The sequence below is a fragment of the Pogoniulus pusillus genome, unplaced genomic scaffold (assembly GCF_015220805.1).
Source record: "Pogoniulus pusillus isolate bPogPus1 unplaced genomic scaffold, bPogPus1.pri scaffold_50_arrow_ctg1A, whole genome shotgun sequence".
Lineage (NCBI taxonomy): Eukaryota > Metazoa > Chordata > Aves > Piciformes > Lybiidae > Pogoniulus > Pogoniulus pusillus.
Window position 1 is genome coordinate 442087 of NW_026974709.1, and position 18988 is coordinate 461074.

Below are 18988 nucleotides of genomic sequence, written 5' to 3' on the forward strand. Positions count from 1 at the left end.
CTGGATGTTAGGCGGAAGTTGTTGGCAGAGAGAGTGATTGGCATTGGAATGGGCTGCCCAGGGAGGTGGTGGAGTCACCCTCCCTGGAGGTGTTCAAGAAAAGACTGGATGAGGCACTTAGTGCCATGGTTTAGTTGACTGGATAGGGCTGGGGGATAGGTTGTCCTGGATGATCTTGGAGGTCTCTTCCAACCTGGTTGATTCTATGATTCTATGTTTCTATGTTTGCATTTGTTTTTGTTATTTGTTTGTGCATTTGACCATTTATGTGCAGAGGCCTTTTAATGGAGACCAGCTTGATTATGACCAGCCTGTTTTCTTAAAGTGAGTACAAAATCTTGCTCAGATGGCAGAATTGTGGCAAAATCTTGAAAGGAGCACTGAAATAATGGTTTTGTGTGTGTGTAGGTCATAAGGCTTTGATCATGGTTAATGAATTTGGGTATTTTCATGAGTTTTCAGCAATTCTGTTTCAATGAGTGGATAACAGCAAAATAGAGATCAGTTTAGGACCTGTTGTAAGGGCCAAACCCACTTATTGGCACAGATGGCAATGTGGTTGTTATCTTTGTGCAAGGGCCCTGCAAGAAGATGAGAAACACTGCCTTAATTTCTTAAAACAAATAAAAGACTGTGGGAATAAGGCCTAATAGAATATCCTGAAAGCAACACCTAGGGCATATCTTTGTCTTATATTTAGAAATTGGTAGTTCTTAAGCACAATAGACAGATGCAGCTCATAGCTAAGGACTGTGATGAAAACATCAAGATTTCTGAGAATTATAGAGTGAATCCAGAACTATGGGAGTCTGAGGAAGAATATTGGACAACTGGTACATTTGTGGACCTACAACATTGATTGCCACACAGAAACAACGAGGATGTGGCACACAGCCACTCTCCTGTGACTGTGATGATTCATCTGGACTTTTGGTCTTTTGAACACATGGCTTCCTGTCGCTTGCAGAAAAAGCTCTTAGGATTGTTAGCTAAGCTTGGGTTGTTAGCTTGCCAAACTAATGCTACTAGCAAAAGCTCTAACTGGTTTATTCTCTTTCTGATTTTAGTATTATTGATTTGTAGCTGTATTATTTACCCCTGCATTGAACAGCCTGTGTAAAGTTGAAGATCAAGCCTGGATTGCTCAAAAGAAAGAGAGGGAATTGTGGAGAGATTTTTACTAACAGGACATGAAGTGATAAATAGGAGCACCCATGCTGGGAAGTGTCCTTGAGTCCATCTTGGACTTACGATACCAGGCGCTGGGTGGCACCCCCCACATGCAGCTGCAAGGGGGCTGGGTTAGTCGGCCCAGGGGCTGATCTTACAGGATTGTTATTGTAATATCAACCTATCTGTACCATGCCTGCAACCTTGGAGCTTCCACATGTACCAATCCTAAACTAAGTTAGCTGTGCACTCCTCTTCCAAGTAAGCATATAACTCACTGTAGCATGGAAATAAAGAGGAGAATGACCCAAAAGTCGTTTATCCCATGGTGCAACGCCGGTGCTGACCAAACATCCGAGTCTGTGTATGGATTAACTGTAAATAAGTTTGTTTGGTTTCTAATTAATAAATAATATTTAATTGTTTTTATATCAGCCTCATCGTAATTCGTATTTATTAACCACCACATCAATACTGGGCTGAGATCAGGAGATCGAGTTCACAATGGGGTGGTCCAGAGCTGATACTGGATGTTGCCCTGTACTGGGTTGGGATCAGGTCTCATTTATGTGGGGAGAAGGCCAAGTCTGTGCTTGTGTTTGTACTGGAGAGGGTCCAAGTCTGTACTGGGAGAGATCAAGCCATGAGTCTGCTGCACTCTGCTGGGGTCAGAGCCCAGCTCCTGCTTGTTCCCCCAGGATCTTCTGTTCTCCAGGTGGGACGAGCCCAGGTCCATGGTGTGAGCTCAGGCAGACACGTACGTCCAGGCACAGGCAAACTCCAAAGCGGGAACCCCAAAGGCGGGAAGATCCCCAATATTTATAACCTTCGCTAGACAAAGGGCAGAGTTACCACACCTTAGGCGCGAAAGCGCATGGCCAATCTCAGCCTGGCTCCAGCACAGGAACTCACGGGGCAGTCGTCCCCCCCCTTCACGGGGCAGTCCTCCCCCCCTTCACGGCTGCAGGGCAGGCGACGGGGGGGGAAACCAGGTGGCTTTTCCCCTTTCCCCCCAAAGTCCAGGCAGGAGAGGAATTTAGGGGTACAGGACTCCAGGACATCCCACCCCGGTGGTAATGAGCATCTTTGTCTAGAACTTGAGTGAGAGGTGATCCCACTTCAATTTAGTAACCTATTAATATATATATAGCTTAGCCTTTTCCAACATTAACAATATATAACACATTAATCGCCCCAACAATATTTAACAATACTTAACAAGGCTTAACAATAGCCCCAAACAGTATTAAATAAAGCTACACAGTCTGTTTGAAAAATTGCTCAGTTCCTGGTAGAGCAACCAAGTTCATGGCAGAGCCTTAGATGCTCTGAGTCCATGGCTGGAGGTCACAGTCCATGGGTCCTGATGCCATCATCCACTGGCCACCCCGGTGATATGACTCCATCTCTTGTGTAGCTGGTTCTCCCTTTCCCAGGTGCTGGTCAGGTGGTCAGGAACTGGTCCTCTGCCTCGACCTTAACCTGTAAGGAGACAAAACCTGCCTTGGCCTATAAAGGCCAGGCTTGACAATTAATAATTGTGGATGATCCACCGTGCACTGATCCAGTGGCCTTCCCAGGCATATAAGCCTCTGGGTTTACCCTGTGCCATTGGCACTACCCCTATAGGTTAGCCTTTTGTACTGTGCAGGTGGTCAGTGACCACGTGGCTCACCTAGGCAGCAGATCTTTATTCTGGGGGCTTCTGTAGCTCTCCCCGTGACTGCTGACCATTAAAAGCTGCCGAGCCACTATTACACTAATTCAGTGTTTTGCCTCCCGTGTGGGAGACGAGAAAGGGTTAACCTTTCTGTCTGGGGGCGAGCTGCAGTTCCCAGCGGGGGGGCTGCCGCTTCTGGGCGAGCCGCTCCCGGAGCCACCGCTGGGCGTGCCGCTGCCGCTGGCCCTGGGCTTCTCGCGGCTGCCTCTGGATTTTGAAGCTGATTTCTGAAGGCACCGCACTAAATCCTTCAGCTGCCAGTCTGCCAGCTGCTTTAAGACCATTTTTGGTACCTCTAAAGTCAGGGCTTGTCTATACCAACTGCTCCTTTCTCTGGGTCTCCAGTCACTCTGTTGGTCTCTGCCCCTTCCCCTCGGGGAGAAGCCTGCAGGACCTGTCCCCCTGGGGGGGCAGTCCTGCACTGGCCAGAGCTGCCTGCACAGAGTCCTGGAATTTTCTGGGGGAGAAGCACAAGACTGTGTCTTCCCAGCCTCTTTTCCTTCAGGAGACCCAAACCCAAACTGCAGCCCATGGGCATTTAACTCGGTTAACAGTTCAGCCCAAGTCATTACATGCTCTTTGGCATCGTCCTCTGCATTTTTTGCAATCACATGTTGAATTTTCTCAACATTCTTCATTAGTTGGATTTGCAGAGTTGCTGGCAAACCCTTCATAATAGGGTGCAGTCTCTCCGGGTCCACAGGGGCATAAAACGGGCAATCATAATTTCCCTTATCATATATAACCTGGACACAGGCAAGTCTGCGGAGAGCAGTGATGAGCTCAGAGGAGCTGGTGACCCTTAGTTCTGTTGGCTCCCCCCAGTAGACTGGGCGGACGCTGCTTGCCCAGTAAGCTATCCGGGCGGTGAGGCTGTGTGTCCCCTCGGGTTCACGTGTCAGGAACACATCATCCCCCCAGTCTCCAGCCGCTTCCTGTGAGTCTAGAAGGACCCGGTCCCCACCGGCTCGGGACACTCGATACACATAGTCAGCGACTGAGTCCCCAGGATCTCTCGCGTATTTGACTTGTAAGTCACTGAGCTGTGCGTCTGTAAACTGCTTTTTGATCACAGTGGTCCCTGCACCGCCTTTTCTGCCCTTCACGGTCTGAGTCCTTATTACAGGCAGCACGTGCTTCTGCACCATGGCACCCTCCTCACCGGAGCTCTCTTCTCCGCTAGCCACGGGGGAGTCCAGTTGGGACCTGCGCTTTCTGCGTGGCTTTGAGGCTTTCTGCCACACCGAGGCACGTGCAGAGGAATTCTCTGAGTCACTAGCAGAGTCTTTTCTGCCTGGTTTTGGGGAACTCCTTTCCCCCAAAGAGCCCTTCAGGACATTCTCTGCTTTTCTCCCCGATTCCCACAAATCACTCAATTCACATTCAGATACGGAGACTGAAGAGGTAGTGTCTGAAGGCATTACAAGCCTTTCTTTCATCTGTGCAGTCAGTGCCGCGGTCAGGCTCTTTGTCTGCGCCAGCATGTTCTCCCAGATATTTTGGCTCTTAGCTTTTTCTGCTAATAAATCCTTTTCCAAGTCCTGAATTCTTTTTTCATAATTTTCAAATTCAGCCAGAGTCTGGGTCACGACTGACCCCAGAACAACAGAGAAATGCTCCATTGGAGACTCAGTAATCACAGGGCCTGAGCACTCAGCTAATTTCTCCAGGATTTTCTCCGGATTTTTACAATTTTTCTGAGCCCAAATTAAATCAAGTCCTGTGATTAGGCATCCCTTTTCATGTAGAAATTCTACGATTGAACTACCCTGCCTACACTGCGCCATACTGTTGCGGAGAGCAGGAATTAAAATGTGGCCGAGTCAGGAATTTATCAAAAATAGTTATTTTTTATTTTTCCCAAAAACCCGCCCCCACAACTATATATACAAAGATTAATTTAGTTTAATAAGCAGATTCAGTCGCTTGAGAATTAAACTACAAGGACACCGTCAATAATCTGACTATTTTGGAAGTCAGAAGTTGGAAAAGGCCTCAGCTATAAATTAATAGCGGTTTCTTACTAAATTAAGCTAAGCTAAATAACTCACTCAGGCTGACTCCTGCGGTCTGTCTTCCTCTCGGGTTCAGCGGCTGCAGGTGAATCGTTAAGGGTCGTTAAGGGTCGTTAGGCACACAAAGGTGTCAATAGGAAAACAAATTCCTGAAGGTCTCTCTGCAGTCCAGGCACAGGGGAGTGTGTGAGCTCAGGCAGACACATACGTCCAGGCACAGGCAAACTCCAAAGCGGGAACCCCAAAGGTGGGAAGATCCCCAATATTTATAACCTTCGCTAGACAAAGGGCAGAGTTACCACACCTTAGGCGCTAAAGCGCACAGCCAATCCCATCCTGGCTCCAGCGCGGGAACTCACGGGGCAGTCGCCCCCCCCTTCATGGGGCACTCCTCCCCCCCTTCATGGCTGCAGGGCACGCGAGGAGGGGGGAAAACAGGCAGCTTTTCCCCTTTCCCCCCGAAGTGCGGGCAGGAGAGGAATTTAGGGGTACAGGACTCCAGGACACATGGTCACACACAAGAAGCTCGATACTGATGTTTGATACTCCTTAGAGTTTCCAGCCCAGATCCCTCAAAGATTTTTCTCACTTCCCTTTCTTCTCTTCACTTCCTCTGTCCTCTCCACTGAGAGATGCTGGGTAGTGACAAAGACCTTCAGACACCTCCTCAGTCTGTCCACACCACCAAGGACACTGCCTGGCTTCCTCCTCTCTCTACTACACCTCCACATCTTTGGCACCTTCCACAAACTACACCAAAAGCCCCAGTGTGAGTCTGATCACAGTATCACAGTATCACCAAGGTTGGAAGAGACCTCACAGATCATCAAGTCCAACCCTTTACCACAGAGCTCAAGGCTAGACCACGGCACCAAGTGCCACATCCAATCCTGCCTTGAACAGCTCCAGGGACAGCAACTCCACCACCTCTTCGGGCAGCCCATTCCACTATCCAATGACTCTCTCAGTGAAGAACTTTCTCCTCACCTCAAGCCTAAATTTCCCCTGATGTAACTTGAGGCTGTGTCCTCTTGTTCTGGTGTTAGCCACCTGAGAGAAGAGAGCAACCTCCTCCTGGCCACAACCACCCTTCAGGTAGTTGTAGACAGCAATAACATCTCTCCTGAGCCTCCTCTTCTCCAGGCTAAACAGTCCCAGCTCCCTCAGCCTCTCCTCATAGGGCTTGTGCTCAAGGGCTCTCACCCATTCCTGGGTTCCTTCATCCGACCCTTCTTGTGTATGGGGATCACATTGGCCAGTTTCCAGTCTCCTGGGACCTCTCCGGTGAGCCAGGACTGCTGGAAAATGATGGAGAGCAGCTTGGCCAGCTCATCTACCAGCTCTCTCCGCACCCTGGGATGGATCCCATCTGGTCCCATGGACTTGTGGGTGTCCAGGTGGCTCAGCAGGTCCTGAACTAATTCCTCATGGATTTCCAGGGCAACATACCACTCCCTGACCCCATCCCCCAGTTCAAGAGGCCTCTTGCCCTGAACTCCTCCCTCCTTACTGTTGAAAACTGAGGTGAAGAAGGCATTCAGGACCTCAGCCTTTTCCTCGTGTCAGTTATAGTGTTCCCCTTCTGGTTCTGTAAGGAGTGGAGGCTCTTCTTGCCCTTCTTTTTAGCATTGATACATTTATAAAAGTGTTTTTTATTATCCTTCACAGAGGTGGCAGCCTAAGTTCTAACTGGGCCTTAGCCTCTCTAATTTTTCTCCTGCATAATCTGGCTACATCCTTAAACACGTCAGGAGAAGCCTTCCCCTCCTTCCAAAGGTGATACACCCTCTTTTTTCCCCCCAATTCCTTCAGGAGCTGTTTGCTCATCCAGGCTGGTCACCTTCCCCAACGGCTCATCTTTCAGCACATGGGAACTGCCAGCTCCTGTGCCTTCAAGAGCTCCTGTTTAAAGTAGGTCCAACCATCCTGGACCCCTTTGTTCTCAAGGACTGCTGCCCAGGGGACTTTGCAAATAAGTTTCTTGAACAAATTGAAGTTTGCCCTCCGGAAGTCCAAGGTGTGGGTTTTGTTGTAGTGCCTCCCTATCTCCCTGCATATTGAAAACTCCATTATCTCATGATCACTATACCCCAGGCAGCCTCCCACTGTCACATCTCCCACCAGCCCTTCTCTGTTGGAGAGCATCAGGTCAAGCTGAGCTTGACCCCTAGTAGGCTTACTTAACAGCTGGGTCATGAAGCTGTCCTCCATGTGCTCTAGAACTCTCCTGGACTGCCTCCTCTCTGCTGAATTAAGTTCCCATCAGATATCTGGCAGGTTAAAGTCACCCACAAGAACAAGATCTGATGATCCTGAGACAGCCTCCAACTGTTTGTAGAATACCTCATCTGCTTCCTCATCCTGGTTGGGTGGTGTATAACAGACTTCAACCAGGATGTCAGATTTGTTAGTCCTCCCTCTGATTTTAACCCACAAGCTCTCAATCCTTTCATCCCTCACCTCAAGCTCAGTGGCAAGGAGTGACTCCCTAATATACAGAGCCACCCCTCCTCCTCTTCTCCCTTGCCTATCTCTCCTGCAGAGGCTGTATACCCCCAGTATAGCACTCCAACCATGCCTGTCATCCCACCAAGTGTCTGAAATGGCAACTATATCGTAGTCACCCTGGTGGACCAGGACTTCCAGTTCCTCCTGCTTGTTACCTAAGCTGCGTGCTTTGGTATAGATGCACTTCAGCTAGGCTCTCGATTCCTCAATTGACTCTAGTTTCCATCCCACTCTCTCCTTCTCAGAGAGAGTAATTGCCTCACCCACCCCCTTCAGATCTAGTTTAAAGCCTACCTAATTAGCTCTACCAACTCCAGTGCCAGGACTCTCCTGCCCCTCCTAGACAACTGCACCCCATCAGGATCGAGCAGGTCTGGCTCAGTAAAAGTTCCCCCGTGGTCAAAGAGCCCAAAGTGCCGCCGCTGGCACCATCCCTTGAGCCAGTTGTTGATGGCATGGGTTCTGTTGTTCCTCTCTGTGAACTCCCTTGCCACAGAGGGAACTGAGCAGAACACCACCTGTGCTCCCAATCCCTGCGTAATCTCTCACTGCAAGCCAGACAGTGACATTTTTCTCTCCTAGGAACTTTGCAGTCCTGTCCAGCTCCCTTTAAGCTCTCCTACCTCCCTTGCCTTCTCTCCAGCACCAGTGTCCTCTCCCCAGCACAGCCTGGTGTGGCCTGGCACCATTGCAGGGTGCTCCAGGCAGTAAAAAACACAGCTCCAGCCCCTCTGTAGGGCACAACAACTGCTGGAGAATGGAGAAGAGTGAGTCCAGAGCTGGATGACATCCATGGTGCAGTTCAGAAGGACATGCCCTGGTCCGATGGCCGTGGTGCTCTGGAGGCCAGTTCTGTCCTAGCAGCAACTTCAGCCTGTCCCTTCCTGCAGTCTCAGCACTGCCATACAGCAGGACAGCGTCCGAGCTGCCAGAGCACTCAGGCCTTGCCCCAACACAGAGGCTCAGCAGGAGAGTGTGGAAAGGAAGACAGAGAAGCTCAAGACAGCCAAAGTGCTGTGGCTCCCTGGCACTAGTGCTGCTCTGGGACTCGTTTTTTCCCTCCACTTCTGCACGCAGACAGTGCCCTGCAGCTCCAGAGAAGGCTTGGAGGAAATAGCTCAGAGAAACAAGTCCCTGCAGGGTACTTTCTTGTGCTGAACGCAGAGAGAGCAGAGCTCCTCCTGTCTGCAGTCTCTGGGTCACACCAGACAGGTCAAGACTGAACCAGAAAGGGTCTGAAGAAAGGCATTTCTGTGAGAACATTCTCACATGGGTAACCCCACCAGCAGCAGCCACAACCAGATCAGCCAGGCTGAGCCCACGCTGAGTGACATCAGAACTGCTCTGCAGGAGAAGACAGTTTATTGCTTCTGAAACCATCCAGTGATCAGTTTACTCAGGGCATCCTTGAGCTCCTGGTTCCTCAGGCTATAGATGAGAGGGTTCATTCCTGGAGGTACCACTGAGTACAGAACTGCCACCACCAGGTTCAAGGAAGGCGAGAAGAAAGAAGAGGGCTTTAGATAAGCAAATGTGCAAGTGCTGACAAAAAGGGAGACCACAGCCAGGTGAGGGAGGCAGGTGGCAAAAGCTTTGTGGCGTCCCTGCTGAGAGGGGATCCTCAGCACTGTCCTGAAGATCTGCACATAGGACACCACAATGAACACAAAACACCCAAATGCTAAAAAGACACTGACCACAATGAGCCAAACTTCCCTTAGGTAGGAGCTGGAACAGGAGAGCTTGAGGATTGGGGGAATTTCACAGAAGAACTGGTCCACGGCATTGCCCTGGCAGAGGGGCAGTGAAAATGTATTGGCTGTGTGCAGCAGAGCATGGAGAAAGCCACTGGCCCAGGCAGCTGCTGCCATGTGGGCACAAGCTCTGCTGCCTAGGAGGATCCCATAGTGCAGGGGTCTGCAGATGGCAACGTAGCGGTCATAGGACATCACAGTGAGAAGGGCAAACTCTGCATCAATCAAGAATAACAAAAAGAAGACCTGAGCAGCACATCCTGTGTAGGAGATGTCCCTGGTGTCCCGCAGGGAATTGGCCATGGATTTTGGAACAGTAGTGGAGATGGCCCCCAGGTCAAGGAGGGAGAGGTTGAGGAGGAAGAAGTACATGGGGGTGTGCAGGTGGTGGTTCCAGGCTATGGTGGTGATGATGAGGCTGTTGCCCAGGAAGGCAGCCAGGTAGATGGCCAGGAAGAGCCAGAAGTGCAGGAGCTGCAGCTGCCGAGTGTTTGCAAATGGCAGGAGGAGGAACTGGGTGATAGAGCTGCTGTTGGACATCTGCCCTTTCTGAGTGTGGGGCACTGTCCGCATAGAAGAAGAAGAGAGTGACAAGTTAGTGGAGATTTCTGTGAGCAAAATCAAAGCCATGTCCCACAGATCCTCCCATGTCACACACACACACACCCTCTGCTTTTTCTCAGAGACCTTCCTTCAGGTCCAATTGTAGAGCCCTTCTTGGTGCTGCCCAAGGGTAGGATGAAGAACAAAGCCTCTGCCCACAGGCTCTGGAGTAGCCAGCCCTGCTCTGCAGCAGTAGGAAGGGGCAGCAACCACTCCTGGTGCTCAGCTGTGTCCCATAGAAGCCCTTTAATGCAGAACACTCTGTCCGCATCTGCACTGCCAGGGTTAAGAAACGGGTGGATGAGGCACAACCTTGCTGACATGGAGGTGATCACACTCCCATGTCACCCTGGAAAGCCACCAGACACTCATCCTCTCTCAAGGTCCCAGCACCCCACTTGTAGCCCAGCACACTCCTGGTTCGGTGTCCCCTGGAAGGCAGCACAGCCTGGATGGACATCCCAAGGGTCCTGACTATGGCAGCTTCTGCAGGGAGTCAGCTCATTGCCTAACCTCACAGACTGCACTGCTCAGAGCCTCACAGGTTGGAGGTCAGCTGAGACACCTTATTGCTGTGGATCCATCTGCACAGAAGGTATCACAGGGTCTGTGCCTGACTCTGCAGCTGAAGCTCCCATCCTCAAACAGGTGTCAGCAATACCAAGAGCATGTGACCAAGGCAAGAACAGAGGTAGATGGGCACTCAGGAGAGCCCTTCCCCAGCTCTGCACACCACCTCCCTGTCACGGAAGGTAGTTTGGGAGGGTGTGGGGGAAATACGCGGAGGCTCACTTGTGGATTTCAAGTGATTTATTGCTCAAGCACGGAGGTCCCCCTCCCGAACTAAATTCCCCACGTGAGTTCTTTTAGGATTGAAGTTGTAGAATAACATTTCAGAAAGTAGCAGATAAAGGAGAGTCTGTGAGTTCCTTAGGGTTCTTTTGAGTCTTTAAAGTTACCCAGTCTTTAGGTGAGGAGTTCTTTCTTTGGTTTACTCACGATTCAGCGGCTCAGATTAGCAGGATTCGAAGTTTGGGCGGTGTCCCTTTGTTCGTCAGGATCGGGCCCAAGCAGGTTTCAGGCCTCTGCGGGCCCCTCGTCGGGCAGGGCCGATTAGGAACGTGAGGTCACCGGAGCAGGAGCGAGGCAGGCAGGCAGGCTAGCGAGCGAGCAGGTAGGAGCAGGTACCAGCAAGCTCAAGCAAGCAAGCAAGAGCAAGAGCAAGAGCCTCGATCCAGGAAGGCACACCATTTTTATAATGTTTCAAAAGAGGTGTAACCTTCCAGTCTAGGCTATTTTACGTTATTCTTACAGATTGGCACAAAATTACAATTAACCTATATAATTGGAGAATTCTTACCAAAACAACTTCTAAGCACATCTGTCAATGGTCTGACAATGACGAGCCCTTTATCTTAATCCCGACTGGACCCAGTAGAACAGCCGTAAAATTTCTAATAGACACAGGTGCTCAAATTAGTGTTTTAAACTTAGAATTGGCAAAGAGCCTGGGGATACAGCCATCCCATAAAAGGATAAGAATACAAGGTGTTACAGGGGCACCTGATAGCTGCTACCTAGCTAAAACAAGGGTATGGCTCCCAGGGGACAAACGCAGCACCTTGGTGGAAGTTGCCTTAAGCCCCTACCCGGGGAATGTATTGGGTTTTGATGTGCTGGCTGGCAAGAGGTGGCATCTTCCAAACGGCTCTCTTTGGAGCTTCGGTTCCTACGGGGTGGAGTCAAGGAAGGTGAGAACAGCCCACGTAAACACCTTGCAGTTGGCTCCAGCGTTACCTCAAGCTGGTATCACCTATGCATCTCAATACCCCTCACCTGCAACAGCCAGGCAAGGCATATCTGAGGTGATCGCCGACTTGGAGAGGAGACAGATAATCTGTAGGACTCACTCTCCATACAATTCCCTGGTCTAACCCGTTAAAAAACTGGATGGACGCTGGAGACTTACTATAGATTATAGGAAGCTGAACGCTAATACTCCTCCCCTCACAGAAGCAGTGCCTAGCCTAACCTCAGTGGTCACAGCCATTCAGTCTGCATCCCACTCGTGGATGGCTGCCCTGGACATCCGGGATATGTTTTTCATGATTCCTCTAAGAGAGGAGGATAAGCCTCAGTTTGCTTTTACCTGGCAGGGGATTCAGTACACCTTTAATCTACCCCAGGGATACAAGCAATCTCCTACCATAGCCCACAATGCACTGACAGCGCTTCTGGACACTATCAAGGTCCCAGAAGGCATTGTCATTTATCAATACATAGATGACATATTAGTGGGGGGGACAGATCGCTGGTCGTGAGTTATTTTGGCTCAACTTTATTAGTAAGAAAAACGCTATTAATTAATAGCTAAAGCCTTTTCCAACTTCTGACTTCCAAAATAGTCAGATTATCAATGGTATCCCTGTAGATAATTCTCAAGCAACTGAATCTGTTAATTAAACTAAATTACTCTTTGTATATATAGTTTTGGGGGCAGGTTTTGGGAAAATAAAACAACTCTATTTTTGTATAAAATTCCCAGCTCGGCCACACATTAATTCCTGCCTCCACAACAGAGCTTCACGACCTATCTGCCCGGTTGGTGCTACAACCCTTTTATTCCACTCCTGGCTTAACGCCCGGTCCCTCATACGCAGGAATCAGGCAGGGTATGAATGAGGAGTATAGTCACTTCATTGACCAGCTATGGGCAGCATTAACACATGAAGGAGAGTTGGATGATAGCACCAAAGCAGGGCTAATGAAGAGCACGGCATTTGAAAACGCTAATCCTAAGACCAGGGGTATTTTAGCCATGTTGCCTGCAGGGGCATCAGTAGAAGACATCTTAGAATGTACCCAGGGTCGGGAGCAGTACGCGCTTGTGACAGATGCCGTACATGCATCTGATCAAGCTGTGGTAGGAGAGTTAGCACAGGTGGTGGAGACTGCACTTGACAAAAAAGTCCTTCTTGTTTCGGCAAAACAGTGGGAGACCTGCCCGATGTCCACGGGCTGCTATCGCTGCGGCCATCTGGGTCACGCAACGAAGCGCTGTTCAGCCTCAGTGTCGTGCGACCATTGCCAATCTCCTGTCCACGCCACAGCAGTTTGCTGGTCGGGAAACTTCACAGCCAGTGCGAGCAGCCGTGCGCAGACGACAGTAGCTGTAGTGCAGGATGAGGCAAAGGGTACCTGGACTCCCACTACCCAGCCACCAGCAGGAGCCACAGGGTTGACTTGGCAACAGCAGTGTCACCTTGCAGAATACACAAGTCACAAAAATTCCTACCACCGCTTCTTCACTATCTCCCTTGCCAAAAAAGATTGCCAGCGATTTCCCTCTACAGTACCATCTGTGAATAATGCTGAACCTGCGAGCCACTATGAGTGCACAGCTTTGCTGCAAGGAATGAAGAACTCACCAACTCTCTGCCGATTGTTCGTTGCCAGAGCATCGCAACCCTTACAAAAAATTGGGCATGTACAATTGTCTCTCACTACATGGACGACATTACTTTCTGTCGTTCATGGCTGTTTGTGCCTGCAGACTTGAAAACGATTGAGACAGTCTGCACAAGACGTGGTCTGATTGTCGCCCCAGGAAAGATACAGCAACAGAGCCCCTAGAATTATTTAGGTTGGGATATTACTGAGGCCACAATCAGACCTCAAAAGATCGACTTACACAGACAGCAGTTTAAAAAGTTTTTTAGGGAAGATTTCATACTAATGGTAGGGATAGGAAGTATGAGGGACGGGATGAAGCAACAACATGATGGCTGGGCTGAAACAGCTGGGGGCTGGGCAAGATAGAGAGTAGAGGACACCAGCAGCGCTGGGGCTGGTCCTCCCCCTCCTCCCTCCTCCTCCCCACTCACCACCTGTGGAGAGGCCCCGGGGGCCCTGTTCCCCCCCCCCCCCCCCCCCGTCTCCTTCGTCCATACGTTATCTCTTTTTATGGATTATTTTTTCTGCTGGAAGCAGCAGAGCCTTGGGATTGTTTTGAGCTGGAAAATTACTGAGGCCAGAGTCACACCTCAGGAGATTGACTTACACATGGACTTGAATACAATGCCAGATGTTAGACAGTTTATGGAAATGATAGCAAGAATAACGATGGCGACTTAGAACCATTTTTTTTTTCTGCCCCTGTTACAGGCATGAACACACACAGGTGCATCTTTTTAGCCACCTGATAATGACAGTTCACACTCAAAATGATAGCTAATAATTCCTGACTGGGGTATTCACCCATCGCCTTAGTGGTTAATTCCTTCTACGGACTAGGCACCCATTGCTCAGTGGGAAAAGAAAGAGAGGGAAATTGCTAGGAAATAGCAGAGATGCCAGTGCCACTGACAATGGCTGGAAACTCATACGGACACAGAAAGCACCAAACAGGACAGACTGGCACACTTATTACTAGAACTCGGATGCATTGCCTCTCAGCAAGAGCATGGGCACTGAAATCCACATTACAAGTCACTAACCAGATTCTGGACTAGGAGCAGGGAATGATAGAGCTTGTAGGCTAATGCCAGTCAGCTCCTTCCCCCCAGTAAACTTGTTCAAACAGATAAAGACAGGACTATTTTTGAAGGCCTTTTTTGATGGTACCATATTTTGAAGCCTAGCAGTTTACTGGAGCAGCTGCTAATTACAATGGAATGAGCTTTGTGACAATTCTGAAGAATACCATGGTGTTATTATCTTCTTGAAGTTTCTTTGCCTTTTCTTGAATTTCCTTCAGCTGATAGATTTTTAGAGTAAGATAAGTTAAGGCTATGCGTTTGCAATTTAGAGGACAGTAGGATAGCAGAAGAAATTTTTCTTTTTTTCAAAATTTTGGTAATGACATTATACAGACCAGGCCAGTGGATCTGTTAGCCTGAGCAATGAACATGTCTGCATTTGTTCTTGTATTTGCTTGTGTTTGATCATTTATCTTCACAGGCCTTAATGAAGACCAGCCTGATTATGACCAACTTGTTTTTTCCTAACGTGAGCAGAAGTCTTGCTCAGATGGCAGAACTGTGAAAGGACTTGAAAGGAGCACTGACATGATGATTGTATGTGTACGGATCATAAGGTTTGGATCACGGCTAACGAATTTGGGTATTTTCATGAGTTTTCAGTGATTGTAGTTTAATGGAATAGATTTAGTTTAGCACCTGTTTGTAAAGGCCAGAGCCCACTCAAATTGGCACAAGATGGCAATGTGACTTTTGTCTCTTGCAAGGGCCCTGCAAAAGACAAAAAACACTGCCCTAAATTCTAAAAGCAAATTAAGAACTGTGGGAAAAGGCCTAATTAGAATAGCCTGAAAGCAACATCTAGGGCATATCCTTGTATTGTATTTAGAGGTTAGTAGTTCTTAAGCACAATAGTCAGACGCAGCTCATAGCTAAGGAGTGTGATGAGAACATCGAGATTTCTGAGAACTACAGAGTGAATCCAGAGCTATGGGAGTCTGAGGAGAATACTTGACAGCTGAATGATCTGCGAATCTACAAGTCGATTGCCACACAGAGCCAGCAAAGACGTGGCACACCTGCACTCTCCTGTGACTGCAATGTTCGTCTGGACTTTTGGGTTTTTGAACAAATGACTTACTGTCGCTTGCAGAAATAGCTTTTGGGATTGTTAGCTAAGCTTGGGTTGTTAGCTTGCCAGACTATTGCTACTGATGAAAGCTCTAACAGGTTTATTCTCTTTTTGATTTTAGCACTGTTGATTTGTAGCTGCATCATTCACCCTTGTGTTGAACAGCCTACGTAAAGTTGAAAGATCAGCCCAGGTTGCTCAAAAGACAGAGAGGGAATTGTTGGAGAATTCTTGTTAGCAGAGGACACAGAAATGATAAACATGAGCAACTGTGCTGAGAAACGGCCTTGGGACACTGCAAGTCCAGGAAATCAAACTGTAAACAAGTGAGCACCTCACACACAGCTGTAGTGGGCAGAGTTAGATAGCCAAGGGGGCTGGAGTAGGTGGTCTGGAGGGCTGACCCTTAGATTGTTATGGTATGCTGACCTATCTATGCCTTACAAGTAACCCTGTACCCTCTGACTGTAACCAATCTTGGTGGAGCACGCCTCTTGCTAGAATGCATATAAGTCACTGTATCACAGAAATAAAGTGGATTTGACCATCTAACCGCATTGGTGAACCAAGAGTCATTTACCCATAGCGCTCCACTGACAGCACTTAGTGCCATGGTCTAGTTGACTGGATAGGGCTGGGGGATAGGTTGGACTGGATGATCTTGGAGGTCTCTTCCAACCTGGTTGATTCTATGATTCTGATACTGCTTACGTTTTCTTCCTGATAAAGTGGCTCCCACCAGACAGAGAGCAGGAGGAGGAGGAAAGGGGAATGAGCTGACCTTGTTGAGACTTTATAAAGAGATAGCAGAATTATGGGATTGAATAACAATCTTCTAGGCTCCAGAAGATTTTTAACCCTGTAATTCTCAGTCTGCGACAGCTGTTCTTCTTTATAACTGAAAATGGTAGTTTACTTCATAAAAATATGGAGTGTATCAAGTGTGATGGTTTGGGTATTCCCTGTCCACTCTCCCCTTTAGAAATCACCCAGACTAGACTCAGCCAGCTCTGGAAATATGAATGAAGCTTATATTTACAGCTGGCACAATATACAAGCAGATATTTACAGTATATACAGTGATAGAGAGAAATATACAAGATAAAAGGTAATACAGAAACATAACTCCCCTCCCAGAAACCTGAGTTCCCAGGAGGGGCTCTCAACCACCCCTTCACCTTCCCCCTACCCCTCTCAACCTTACCCCAGTCCCAAGGAAGAATAGAGGTTCGGCCAGAGGTTTAGGAAGCAAAGTGGGTTAGCCCAAAATGGAGGGTGAGGTTACAGAGCTGCAGCTCAGCCAGCAGCCCCAGTGAGAGTGATGGAGAGAGTATTACCTAATGTTTTTATTTCTTGCTCCTATACTTCTCAGCAAGGCTGTGAGCAAAGTAGACATCACCACTGTTTGCCTTTCACAGCCTGTAATCTAGTTCTTCTCACCAAAACATTCTAGTCTGCTTCAAACTAGCACATCGAGTGATGACAGAGCTATTGGATTAGATTTGTTCTTTAACAACTGAGTAATTCTGTAGAATTGTTACTGCATAATTGTTTTACCTTTTGTTATCAACACTGACAGAGTGAGGTTGATGGCTAAGCAGATGAACTGGTGAAAGTGTTTTGGTTTATTATTAGAGATTCTCTTACCCAAGTCATTTTGTGCTGGATATGGATGTAGAAATTGTTGGGGTTTATTATTATAGTAATCCTTTTGTGTGTAGCTTATTGTCTACTATTACCTGCCATATTTTTGGATGTATTAATTCCTTTTGTGGTAGGCCTGATAGGCCCAAAATAGGCTTATACATGTCCTCCCTTTCCTAGGCATGTTTTTCTGCTCCACCAGAAAGGCAAGCACAGGAAATGGACACAAAAGAACTTGTAGCCGCTGAGTCTGGCCTGCCTGGGGCCCTGTGGTAAACAAGGTACACACTTAGCTTGTGCAGGACCTGTGTTTTTCACAAATTTGGGTAAAAGGGAGCCTATGGCTTTGCCTAATATGGTACGGTTTGGCTAACTCCCATTCTGATTGGCTATTCTGTGTCCAAAGGGCAGTTAATCTCGGCTCACATTGATAAAAGGAGATATACAGGTAAACAACCTGCTTTGCTTCCCTGCTTTGCTCCCCTGCTTTTCTGCTGTGCTCTACTGTTGCCTGCTGCAATTGCCTATTGCCTTATTGTTCGCCTGGCAGACTCCACTGCCGCGAGTTACCGGGAGCAGACCCTGGATGCCACCATGCTATCAGCCTGTGTGGTCAGCGCGACATCGTGCTGAGACTGCACGACATCCTGTCTCCTCCACACCTGAAAGTCCTGCTTAGAAGTCCTGAACTTAGAGACAGTCCAGAGAAGCCAGGAGAACAAGGCTAGAGATTGTCTGCGTCCTCTCCCCAGGAAACATCCTGGGAAGAATCAAGTACCACGTCCAACAAGACAGAGTGCCCTGAAAGCGTTTAGGCACTGTCTGGACGGTGGCTAAGCCCCGCGAGTCAGGTGATAATAATTTGTGAATAGATGCTTAAATGCCTCTCTGTGATTCTCCATTGCCTTCTGCCATGGAGCAGAAAGAGCTTGAGCCCAGCTCCTGAGCAAGCAGCACGCTGACTGCAAGTGAACCTTCTCTTCCAGTGCAATTCAAGGTTTATATGTTTTGCTGGTTGTATCAGATGTAGATATGATCCATAGAATGTTTCCATGACCGTGTAAGAACTGAAATGTTATCAAAATTAGTGGTTGGGGGGGGCAGAGCTCTGAATATCAAAATTAATAAACAACATTAATATCTTCTTGCATAATTAATTTTCCCCTCTGCAACAATTCCATAGACATAACCATGCAGTGTGCACTTGCAGCCTGGAGGGTCAACTAGATCCTGGGCTGCACCAGGAGAAGTGCGGCCAGCAGGGCCAGGGAGGTGATTCTCCCTGGTGAGACCCCACCTGGAGTACTGCATCCACTTCTGAAGCCCCCATTACAAGAAGGATGTGGATGTGCTGGAGTGTGACCAGAGAAGGGCCACAGGGTTGATCAGAGGGCTGCAGCATCTCTCCTATGAAGACAGACTGAGGGAGTTGTGGCTGTGCAGGCTGGAGCAGAGGAGGCTCCGAGGTGACCTTATTGTGGCCTTTCAGTATCTGAAGGGGGCCTACAAAAAAAAGCTGGGGAGGGACTTTTCAGGATATCAGGGAGTGACAGGACCTGGGGGAATGGACCGAAACTGGAGATGGGTAGGTTCAGGCTGGAGGTGAGGAGGAAGTTATTGAGCATGAGAGTGGTGAAAGCCTGGAATGGGTTGCCCAGGGAGGTGGTTAAGGCCCCATCTCTGGAGATATTTAAGGCCAGGCTGGATGGGGCTTTGGGTAGCCTGATCTAGGGTAGGGTGTCCCTGCCCATGGCAGGGGGGTTGGAACTAGATGATCCCTGTGGTCCCTTCCAACCCTGACTGATTCTATGGATTATGATCTGTTGTTGTAATCGATGGACAGAAGCTCTACTATGTTGTAGCCACCTTTTGTAAGTGATAAAGGGGGGACACAGTATGGCTGTCAGAAGTAAAAGACTGCTACTTCTCTCACATTTCAAACACAATGTTGAGTTTTAACATTA

At 48.6% G+C, this 18988-nt stretch overlaps 1 protein-coding gene across 1 annotated transcript; it reads right to left on the bottom strand.

Moving 5' to 3' along the window:
• Positions 1 to 7084: 7084 nt before the first annotated feature.
• Positions 7085 to 9995, bottom strand: LOC135174242 (olfactory receptor 14A16-like). The gene has a single exon (XM_064141467.1). It carries the CDS (start codon positions 9795 to 9797, stop codon positions 8775 to 8777), a length of 1023 nt encoding a protein of 340 aa, XP_063997537.1. The 5' UTR covers positions 9798 to 9995; the 3' UTR covers positions 7085 to 8774.
• Between the last annotated feature and the right edge of the window lie 8993 nt (positions 9996 to 18988).